Here is a 12,644-nt window from a genome sequence, read left to right on the forward strand (position 1 = left end):
ATTATCTTTTAAATATCTGAGAAAATCAAGAGGCATAAAATTAATTAGGCATTTTAGAGTGGCCAAATTTTTAACCTCGTTTAACTTTTTAAAATCTACCCAAAGCTCTCTTTCTGATTTGGAGAGTAAAAACATCTAGGAAAAACTGGATATAAAGAGAAAATCACAGATTGTGGGATCTGAGTAAGATTTTTAGAGTTGATTCTGTTAACTACCTTACAGGTGATTAGAAGCACATCCAGAAGGAGTAAGTGACCTACCCAATCCTAATGGCAAAATTGGGACTGCAGGTCAAATGGGGTGTCTCTTGTTAAACACTGTACATGGTTACAGGATACATAGCAAAGCCAAATTCGCCTTGCAAAGGTAATTCAGGGGGTAACTGAGAAGAAAAGGTTGACTATGGCATGAAGTCAAAGGTCAAGATAAATACTGACAATAGATTTAAAGAAACTGTTAAATACCACTCCTAGAGCAAATCTGAAGCTAACTGTGTGATGTAGAAAAGGGCAAGCTCTTGCATAGTCAATTTATGCTCTTAATGTGATGATGGTTTTAAGCTTACTATTTGGTTTTTACTTGAATTATGAATTCATTGCAGTAGGTTTCAATTATTTTAACGTTTTCATTATCAAATATTTTATCATTACTCAGCTTCCTACCATGAACCCCATATTTTAAAATATCTTATCCCTTTGGCTCAGTCATGATCTCAGGGTTGTGAGATCAAGCCCTGCATTGGGCTCTGTGCTGGGTGTGGAATCTGCTTAAAATTCTCTCTCTCCTTCTCCCTCTGCCCCCCCTCCCATAATAAATAATAAAATAAAATAGTCTATCCCATTAGGGGTATTTTATTGAAATAATAAATAACCAATTTCCCCAATCTTATCAAAAGATTAACATGAAATATTGATAATAATTCATAAAGAGCAAAGAAAAATATATTACTGATGTTTTTCAAGAATTAATGTATATTTCATAAAAAATTCTTGAAATATTTTTAATGATAGCATTTCCATTACTGTTTTCCAGAGACCCATGGATGTAAGTACCCAGATCTGAACTTATTAAAATGGTGGGACTCATTCTAATTATTAGATTCACATTTCACAAAATTATGTCGGTCTTACAGTGTATTCTTTTTCCTAAGCTAAAAAGAGAATAAGACCTCATTCATCATTTGGCAGTAAGGTGGGTTGGAATGTAGGATTAAGCTTATTATAAAGTTTATTAATCCACAGGCCCTCTTTATGAGATTGTGTTTATTATGCTAAAGTCTAGGAAGCAAATAAAAGCTTTTGTAAAACATAAGTGCATTTCACTGCCTATCTACTTAAATTTTCCTTTTAGTTATTTTAGTTCTTTTTAGTTACTTCCTTACTACAGCATCTGTGACAACTTATTTTTATCATTAGCTATTCTAATGTATACCCAGGTAGCATCATGACATTGGAATGTTATATTACTGCACTGGAAATTATCTTCTAAACTTTACAGTGGAAGTTAATCCAAAAATCAGTTATAACTGCATTGTTTCACATAAGTCAAAATTCAAGGAAAATATTTGAGGTAATATTAATTAGCAACTAGGACAGCATCCAAAATGGTATTTTCATGGAAAATCCAATACAAATCCTGATTAAAACCTAACCAAGCAAAACACTGCAGATTACCTGGATTCCAATTAAATGTGACAAATGAATACCTGACAGGTTTCAATTCCAATTCTCTTTATGTCAAAATGATCCATTAATATTGAAGATGAAATTACCAGAATTCAAGCAATACAATTGTACTTTATGGCTAGAAAGTAGTCTGAAAACTTGGACCCAACAACACTTATTCAAATGTCAACTGCTACATTTGGATAATCCAAAGTGAATCACATCTCCTTCTGTCATTACCTATAGATCAGGGCTAATATGAATCACAGCTAGCAGATGACAACTGCTTATAGAAAGCCGAATTGCAAGTGTCAGTCACGTGCAAAATCAGAAAAATCAGTTCTATTATGATAGTCTTTGCTGTTGACAAGACTAAAAACATGGTTATAAAAAAAATAACTAAAAGCCTTACTTGGGAAATGTTTCTCAGCAAACTTTCTAGTTTCTTAACAAGCTCACCTGTTAAGTTTTCCATGTATGTTTCCTAAAAAGTAACCGCTTTGTGTTTGCCATATATAATTATGTTTATTACTCGTCATTTCTTACTTATTTTAAAGGTGTTGAATCCCCTTAAGCTCAAAAAACAGAAAAATAACATTAAAATGTGATTATAATGCCAAAGATACAAAGTCCTTTCTGTTAATAAAGCTGACATCCAAAAATCAAGCCTTAATTATAAATTATGCTGTTTAATGTGAGATACTTTTTAAAACACAAAATTATATCATGAAAAGGTAATCACAGGTATAAGAATGTCCTTAAATTAGATAAATTCTGCCTTCCTAGGTGTGTGTGTGTGTGTGTATAATATTATTATAGTATTTTAAATTTTACTTTTATGCAAAGCATTTCAAACATATTCGCCTTAGAAATATATTCATCAGCAATGCAATTCATACCAAAATTTTTATAGTCATTTAAATAGACACTAAAAAAACTTAATTCTTAAAAAACCACATCAAACTCCCATCCACATAAGCATACACCACCATACACACAGATAAGCATGCCTTTATGGCCATAAGGCAAAATGCCATTTGAACTCTGGATTATTAATCAAGAGGGGTATCAATCATCAGACCCTGATATCATATCTTCTCACCCAGATAACAATGTGGAAAAATAATTATTTAACATATTTAGCCATAATTTCACTTGGGGTCATTTATAATCTATTCTCTCTAAGGTTGGATTTTAATATTCATAGGTAAACTTCAAGAAAAAAAATCAGGCTTTTCCTGCATTAATATGCTCTATTTGCATTCCATCACTAAAGAAACTGTTATATAACAAAAAGTTAGGATGTCTTATTTCGCTCGGGAGATGGGATGGTGAAAGACAAATCCATTTCGAGTTTTCACTAGAGGTAAAATGTGTGTGATTCCCCTTCCTTCCCCTACATATAACCAAATCTCTTTTTATACTTGAAATAATAATAAAATTAGTATGAACTTTACCATCCCATTACTTCACACAAACCTACTCCTCAGGCATTTACTTATAACCTGAAATCCAAAGAATACCTCATTTAATTGTTTTGGGGAACATAAACAAATGTGCAAAAGGTTCATAAGTACTATTTGCAATCTAACCATATAACTTAAAAGAAAGGGTATAGGAGACCAATTGTTGTGGTCCTCATGAGATCATTTCACAACAGGATAGGAACCTAGAGTACTCAAATTTGCTTTCTTCTCTTTACCTTGCATAAAAATGAGAAAAAAAAAACACAATGTATACTTAAACGAGAGGGGAGTTCTAATAGTATTTACAATATATTTTTGGAGAATAAGATAACACTGTTCTCCTTTTTGACTCCATTTCAGCTATCACTCAAAAGGAGAGGTTCGCAAATGCTTTGATAAATACCTAGGAAAAGAAAGAGCAAGGTGTGTTTATTGTCATTTCCTCTCACTAAGGCTGGACAATTGCAGTTGAAGAAATAGTTGCATGACAAAAATGAATAGAAGAAAACAATAACACAAGACCTTTCTCAGTTATTATTGTTTAGGTATTATGAATTAATTTAGGTTTTTTTTTCATAGCAGGTACTACTCTGATTTATTTGGAAATGTGTTTATTTCTGACAGGCTGTTTTAAAATGAATGGTGTAAATTTGTTGAATTTTATCTATATGGTTATGTTTCTTTAATTCGGCATTTCTGTCCTTTAGCAAATATTTATTTTTTTAGATAAAATAGTTTTAGTGTCAACTATTTTATTTGGGTTTTCGACTGACCCTCGCGAGTCTACTTACTATGGCTCACTAGCGTGATTATGTGTGTGGATGCTGTGTTTGCCCCTACCATTTTCCATATGCTCTGCCTCACCAACACTGCCATCCGGCGTGGTCCTTTCATAGTTGTCCTCTGGGAGTGGAAGGGCACCCAGCCTTGGCCCTGATGAACTCTTACTGCTTGGTGTCTCTGACTCCTCCAGCCCGCTGTCATAGCAACTCTGCAGTGACCCCTGATGTGGGTCCTGAGGCTGACTCACAACAGAAAACGTCACTCTACGAAATGGCTGCAAAAGAAAAGATTCTGAATGTCACTAAAATACAAGATTGTAAATGATCTTATTAAAAAACACATACATTACATACATCAAGGACTACTGACGACTAATTCAATACAAAATGCTTAGAGATGTTGAAAACTATTTGGTTAACTATATTATCTGAGACAAGGCCTAGAACTTAGATTTTATTATGGAAAAAAAAACAAACCCTGAAACTTCCCCTTCTGAAACAGAGATACGAAAACGGCAATTTCACTAAAATACACATTTAAATCTATGTTAGTACCACATAGTCAACCTTTTCTATTCTGTAGTCTTCACTTCAAACATGCTTTTCACAAATAAACTCTATAAAAACAAGTGTCACTGATTTGGGAAGGTAATAAATATTGAAGGAATCATTGTAAGAATTCACTTCTTAAAACTTCAATTGTAAAAACTTTGTCTATATGATATAATGGTTTTAAAATGAGTGTCCTGGCAGGTGATGTAAACTATTAAAGGTACAACTGATAAATAGAAATTTAGATGCAGTGCTAGAAAACAGGAATATATTTCTTGCTTTAGTCATATTAAATATATTATCTATTGACCTTGAGATTTTAAGGGTGGTATTAAAATAATAAACGTTTCTTTAACCAGGGAATAGAAAATAAACCAAAAAGCTTAATCATATGCACTTACTATGACTGTTGATAATTTGTTCAAACACAAAAAGTTACATCATGTACGCTCTTTAAATTGTATCTTAAAAGTGTTGCATATTTTTATCCAGTTGGATCTCACAATTTACTATGATACTGAAGTTGGCTTCACTGAAGATTTACTATGTATGCAATTTACAGATTATTGTAACTACAAAATAAATTAAAAACTTTAGGCTCATTCAGGGAACAAACTAATCTCATGCATTGAAAGTGCTACATACATGATAACTGGAAAAAACAATACAAAAAGGTTCTGTAATATCTGTCTGAGATTATTCTCTGCAATAGTTGCATCCATTAAAAACTCTTGCATGATTTGAAAATGGCATAAATGTATTTTTTAAACCTATAACTCAGACTGGTTCTTTTTAAAATAAAGCGTAACATTAATGTTGCCAGAAACTACTGAGAAAGGTAAAAAACCTTTTTGCATTTTTATAACTTGAATGCTAATGGTATAAATTAGTAGTAACAACTGGGACCAGTATGATTTTTAAAGTGTTAAGGATAATCTACACATGTAGGTTATTAAAGGGAAAACTATGAAGAGTTACAGAATTTCCTCCAAATTTATAAATTAGTTTTGCTACAGACAAACGCAATCTTCTGCAAATCTTCCCTTTATCTTGTCTCAGAAGACTAGCCAGGAATATTGTCTATTATTGGCATTTCTAACTCAGTACCTTGTCCTCCATGCACTTATTTGGAGTGTACAATCTTTATAAAATTCTCTTATTCATTCTATTTCAAAATCAAACTTTTAAAACCATTGAATCCCATTGTAAAGGAAAAACATTTAAAGCACATCCTCTTCTTTATAATGTCTCACTGAACTGGAACAGCAGTAAAACAATTATGAAATATTTCTAGTACAAACAGTATACACATCACAGCCCCAAATTTGCTGGCAATAAATTCTAGAAACATTTACTCTTATTTCACGAATAATTCTCACATTTCTTTACAATAGTATACAAGCAAATATAGAAATTGATTTGTATTTACTATGCTTTATCTTATGTGCACATATTTTCTTTTAATTTTTTTTCTATTTATCACTCCCAGCAAATTATCTGGATTTCTTCAGTCTCATCTCAGAAATAAGGCTGCTGATAGTTTCCTAAAACCACATTGTTCTGCACAAGGAAGATACTCAGTAAAACCTATTGAACACTGAGCTTTAAATGACAATGCTGAATTTAGGAAAGAACTCCAATGGTCATTCACACATATCACTTCAAGACATAGCAATGGGTTAATATATACATGTAAAGAAACAGAAAGAGAAAGGAAGGTCAAATGCTGTTCTTGATTCTACTTTAATGATTCTCAAATTTTTTAAAATCAGTCTTCATTAAGCCAAGAGGAAAGATCAAAATGAATACAGAAATACATAATTTGTACTAATAAATTGACAAGGGAAAGTATACAAGAAATTATGAGAAATGTTCCAATTTGAAATAAAAATAGAAAAGAGGGTGATGTTTAGCTGAAGGTAGTAAACTCAGAATCTGTAATACATGCTGGTTCCACCAAAAGTAGTAATAGGACAGCACGAAGGTGATAGGCTATGCTTGCAATGAAAAATATAAAAAATAAAATAATGATCTTTCTATCATGTACTGTATAACAACTTCTATGAATCTGTGTATTTTCTTCATTTTTTTACCCTATAATGATTGTATTTTAATTTCCATGAATTATTTTAGGTTACATATTAAATTTAATGATGAAAGAAAAGGTATTATAAATTTAAAATACTAAGATCTATTTTATGATAACAAATATTTAGATTCATGAATGCTTCATTTTGTATAAAAATCTTTTTTAAAAACAAATAACATGTACTGGATAAAACAAAAATAATTCACAATAAAAATCCAAAATAAAGAGTATCACACAATGGATCATGAAAAAACCCCATCATTTTTAACCACATTTAAAAATATCCCATTAGAACTCAACAATACAGTATCAGCATAATATTACTGTCTCAAGCTCTATTTTGATAATTTTGTAAAAACACAATTCTTGTGGCAATGTATTTAAATTGGCAATGTGAACAAATTGGTGCAGAATCCTAAATTCTGAAGGAAAACCCATTGGTGCAAGGGTTAAGCTTTGATTCCAATGGTAAATCAGACATACAAATTAGATAGGTAGGTAGGTAGGTAGGTAGGTAGGTAGGTAGGTAGATAGTAGTAGATAGGAATAGAGAGACAGATCGATGGTCAGACAGACAAGTATTTATGTACCATCATTCATCATCAGGTTGGGTCTATTGAGAAGATAGAGAAGTTAAGATACAGAATTCACATTATTTATATATTCCAGAAACCCTGACTAAATAAGATATGTGAAGCAGTGTTGACTGTGAGATATGACAGAGAGAATGGATTTGCATTATACATGTAACTATCACTTTGTTAATTTTTGATACTCTGAAGTAGAGCGGTTTACATGGGGATTTTTAAACCTAGATGTGCCTTAGAATGGCCCAGAGAACTTGTGAAAAAACACAAAGCCAATACACGGTTTCAACTTAAACCCAATGAATCAGCATTCAGAGTGGGAATGAATATCAATAGTTTGTAAAGTCCCTCCAGGTAATGAAAAGGGACTTCATTGAAGAGAGAGGAAGGAGAAACCCTACAAGCAGTCCAAAAAACCGAACTGTCCCAGGAAGCCAGGTGGTCCCTTAAATGTTCATGCATAGTGTTTCCCTGGAGAGTAACGAGAACCATGGCTCCATTTTGAGTTGCAAAATGCAGTTACCATTTCCATATAAAATTAAATTTTTGGAGGCAGAGAATTTGCCAAGAAACAGTGAACTTTGGAGAAACAGCAATGGCAATGAGCAGCAAGGCCATTATAATGTATGGCTGCTTGGATTTAGACATTGTTTCATCATATCTACATTTGTTCTATATTCATTATGTCTTAGGGTTCGAGGATGGCCCAACAATGGTTCTACAAAATTAAGAAATGCAAAATTGTATAGGAAAATAAAAACAGATAATATAGAATATGACCAGGTTTCCAATGAAACAGACATAACAAAATGCCATGAAACCTGCTTAGGATTTAGGGTAGGCATTGCAAAGGAGGGGGTTGTGGATTGAGACCTCTAAAAGAATTTTGATAGTTAACATATATTTGAGGGATCAGTTATAGGTTCCATATTTGGGGCCAGTGGCAAAAGATTAAAAAAAAAGAGAGAGAGAGGGTGGATAAGAAAACCACATCACTTTTGAAACTTGGAAGGATTAGAAGCAGATCATTTTTGGAAAGAAAGAAAATCCTATCTGATCAAGAGCATCACAGACATGGAGAATTATGACTACCATATGCCCTAGGATTCACCCTTTAGAAGGTCATTTTACCTTAAAATCTCTAAACTGTGGAGAATAACTCTGAGCTTAGAGCAAAGGAAGTAAAAGATCAATTTGTAAATATATGGGGAAATGGAGCAAGTGGGTACAGACTACTAATTTTTAAAGCATGACAAAAGAGAGAAGTAGGATTGCAGTTAAAAAGATTTGTGTAAAGAGTTTTATTTATTTATGGTCATTTTTATCTTTCTTCATTGTTACTGAAAGCATTTACTTTAAGGTACATATTTGAAGACACAAGCAAAAAGCCTCATAACATAAGGTGCAATGGGAATGAATGAAATCAGAGAAGATCAGTAAACTAAGAATTAAGAGAGAAATTAAATTAAAAATAGAATTACAAAGGTAAGGTAAACAGTAAAACATGTTGAGTAATTGCATGCACGGTGTGTGTGTGTGTGTGTGAGTGTGTAATAAGAAAAAAAATGGTATGTTAGAAATAATAGAAAAAGGAAAGAATTTCATTCCAAACAACCCTATAGATTCGCTATTGACCTCAGACAAGTTAGCTGACCTTTGGATCTTGTGCCTTACGCTCAAGGTCTGTAAAATGGACCTAATAATACCTGCCCCTTACTAACTTAAATTCTCTAAGAAATAACCAGATAGTTTATAAAAAGAGCCTTAAGCTCCCTCAAAGTCATATACTATAAAAGGAACCATACCTCAGGCCACAGCTATATAACTAGAGCGAGAGCTCCCATTATGTTTTAGGTTCTTTGTCTTTTTATTTTTTTCTTGTCTCTGTTGCTGTTGTTGTTGTTGTTGTTGTTGTTGTTGTTGTTGTTGTTGTTTTTAATATAGAGCTGGCTCAGTAACTCACTAAGTTTCTAAATGGAATTTAAAAAATTCCTATGAAATTTCAAGCCTAGTTCTCCTGTTAGTTCCGCGCTTTTATTGTTCCTAATGCAAGTTTTTTGTAAAACAAATATGTAATACAATGACACCACGTTTTCAGAAAGTATTTGAATCTAATCATCGATTGGGCATGAATATCTCTACATCACTTACTTTGGAATGCCACTTATCAACTTTTTTTTATCCCCATTATGATACAGAGAAGAGTTTCACTTGAAGACACACCCTACTATAGGGACTTCACAGATATTTTAAAGGTTGTTACAAATATATTCAATGGTTAACTCCAGATAATATGCAGTTCCTGGGGCATTAAGTGGACCTTCACTGTTACCCCAGGCTCCAGTTGGTAGAAGTACATTAGAGTTGGTATTGCTTCTAAGTCCTATAGACTTAGAATAAGCATTCTCCATTCTTGTATAATTTTATTCACTTATTTTCTGAAAACTGACAGTTCACAAGGAAAGTAGTCAGAAGTGTTAATGGGGATGTCTTCCATCTTCTATTTGCCTGCTGTGGGGGGCCCAGAATGGCTGCCTCTTTCTTCTCTCCCCTATTCATTGGAAATGCTCATGAGCCCCTCGTAAGAGATGTGTCAATGCAGTTACCATTTCCATATAAAATTAATCTCACAGACTGGAAAGGACAAACACAGCAAATAAAGATTTAAGTCAGGTGCTGTGAGGTACTCCATGTAACATTGAATAAACGCATTTGCTCATTAATATTTTTGATACTTTTTTTCTGGAAAATGTGAACAGATGCTAAAACTGATATATCAGTAAATTTAGGATTAGGAGAAAGACAGCCTGCTTGATGAGGAAAGGCGTTAGACTGTATTTGGCTATAGGATTTTGTTATCTAAAGACATTATTGCAAGGGGTAGAGCATTCATGAGGGGAAATGCAGTGAGCATTTGATTCATTACTCTTTTCTATAAGATTGTATCTTCTTAATAGATAATGCAATTTACCAAACAGTAAACTTAAATCGAGGCAGTCTAACAGGTTTACAGGTCACATGAGATGTTATCACAATTTCTACTTCAAATATGAACTACCACCAGATTTCATCCTGCTCTTATTCAGAGGGCTCAAAGGAGGTCAAGTCAATACATTTTACATTCATAAGAGAGAGGATTGAAGCAATTTTCTAAAAAAAAAAAAATTTAACTCTCTAGAAAGCTGATGTCAAATTTTACTATAAGTATGATAACTGCCTCATTTTTATTTTATCTCACAGATTCATTAATTTTTAAAATTTTAAAGACCTATCAAATCACATCTTTTTGAAAGTATTGATATAAGAACATGTACTCTTTATAACCTGAAACTTTCAGAAAATTAATTTTGAAACTAATTAATATGCTATTCTGTTTTCAGAATACAATCACTGCCGAATATATATGACATTACTAGGTACAATCTATTTAAGAAAAAATCTTCACGAGAAAGTCCATTGATAGTTTCTAAGAAAAGCAACAGAGACCACGTGCATATCCACAAGTATATGGATCGTAACAAAACTTTTATTTTTATCCATTCTTAATCGTTAGATTTATTAAAAAGGTGACTACCATACCATGAAAGCACATATGATGTCCCACAACAGACACACTTAAAAATATTTGCCTTCTATCTATATTAGCAAAATCTTCTACGTTACAACCCGGAGAATAAACACTGTTTTCTTTGATCGGACAGTGGCCAATTTTAGAAAAGGGCAAACCACGGAGGTGAGCTTCGGGAATATCTTGTTATATGCACTACTTACAGTAAAAGGAAAAACACAGCATTGGAGTAAGAGTGCAGAAACTTTCCCCTTGGAGTTCATTTCTTATAACCTAGTGACACCACGTTTGTGGGGATTTTATTTGCAAGCGGATAGGACCCTACGGATGCCAGTGGAAAGAACTTCAGGTTAAATCTCTTTCCTTATTGAATACTGCTCTGTGTCTTACAGACAACTTTATTGAGAACTTTAAATCTGCACCTTCCTTTTTAGCTTCAATAGCTTCTTCATAAATCGTCTCCTTATCTGGAACTCACATACAGCTGTCTCAGTCACATCAATTATTTCTGAATGGGCTGAAAAGGCTTTTTTATTTTTTCCAATTCACTTAGTTACGTCCATCAAACAGACTTCTAATGACTCTCTTTGTCAGTCATAAAGCACTGAAACAGTCATGGAGCAGAACATTGCAGCATTCATCAGGAACACTACATTTTATTTTTAAAGAGGATCTATCCAAGACTGTGAGATCTTTTCTTGCAAAGGCACAGGTACTCGATTAGTCTGCAAACATTTTCAACTGACGTCAGTGGCTACTGCACAAACATATCTAGGATTCCACAGCGCTTTAGCCGGAGTACGTCTGGCAGGACCTTCAAACAAACTTTAATCAGGTCTTTTAAAGTTTTTAGGGGCAGCTTCTTTTGCTCACATCTCAATATTTTTCCATACTTCAAACAGTTTTTCCTTCTTTCAAGTCAATAGCAGATGAAAGGATATTAAAAGAAACATGTTGAAACACTGGGACTAGTTAATTAAAACACTCATTTGGGGAAAGAGGAGTTGACTAACTGTATTTGTTTCTTTTGATTTGCATGCAATTTCATGTTTGACATTATTATTTGTTCCACAGAAAACTAAGAATGCAGATGATACTTGATAGTTCCTAGTCCAGTAGATTGCAAAATATTTAATATTGCAAAAGAACAATGGTTATCGGTATTAAAACAGTAGCCACTATGTACTGGAAAAGTGTTATTAATTTTACTTATGCTGTCTCTTCTCCCCATGTCATCCCTACATGGGTCATATTATATTCTGATTTGGGGAATGAAAAAAAAATGAATTTCAGTATTTACTGCAAGAACTACTCTTGCCTTAAAACACAAATGGGTCTCCTAGTTCTCCCCCATAATGAAAAATATCAGGAAACAAAATGGCCAAAGCCTAAAATTCTTAGTAAATGCATGCAAACCTTTTTTTCTGAAACTCTGAAAATAGATTTTACGCTCTAAAACACAAATTGTGGATCCTCCATGTTGCCAACACAATTGCTTGACCCATCTTTTGCTTTATTTCCTGACTTCTATTAAACCTAGCCCAGGATTAACAAACTTTTCCTGTAAAGGGCCCTAAAGTAAATATTTTAGGCTTTGTAGGTCATAGGTCTCTGCCACAACCACTCAACTCTGCTGTGGTAGTGCAAAAAGAGCCACTGAAGATATATAAATGAATGAGCATGGCCATGTTCCAATAATACTTTATTTATGGAAATGGAAATTTGAATTACTTATAATTTCCCACTCTGTGAAATGTTACTTTAAAATTTTTTTCAACCATATAAAACTGTAAAAGATTAAACGTAAAAAAAATACAACTTTACTGTTGTAGTAATATTTTTAAATATCACTGTGGACTTTTCAACTAGTGTGCCAAGTCCTCATAAACACTGTTTATCCATTACACCTCTGTTTCAATGACAGGGCCTTGAAAAT

General features: G+C 33.1%; 1 protein-coding gene across 4 annotated transcripts in view; it reads right to left on the minus strand.

The window, feature by feature from the left end:
* Positions 1–12,644, minus strand: part of PCDH7 (protocadherin 7) — a 409,428-nt gene that overhangs the window by 215,162 nt on the left and 181,622 nt on the right. For 2 of the 4 annotated variants that reach the window (XM_045799279.2, XM_087864239.1), the window contains exon 2: positions 3,995–4,187. In XM_045799279.2, coding sequence (XP_045655235.1) covers positions 3,995–4,187 — 193 coding nt within the window. Of the gene's footprint in view, positions 1–3,970; positions 4,188–12,644 lie in introns of all 4 variants that reach the window. The other 2 variants (XM_045799278.2, XM_045799280.2) reach the window with 1 other exon arrangement.

The sequence above is a fragment of the Ursus americanus genome, chromosome 8 (assembly GCF_024610735.1).
Source record: "Ursus americanus isolate L20-20 chromosome 8, mUrsAme1.1.p, whole genome shotgun sequence".
NCBI classification, from domain to species: domain Eukaryota; kingdom Metazoa; phylum Chordata; class Mammalia; order Carnivora; family Ursidae; genus Ursus; species Ursus americanus.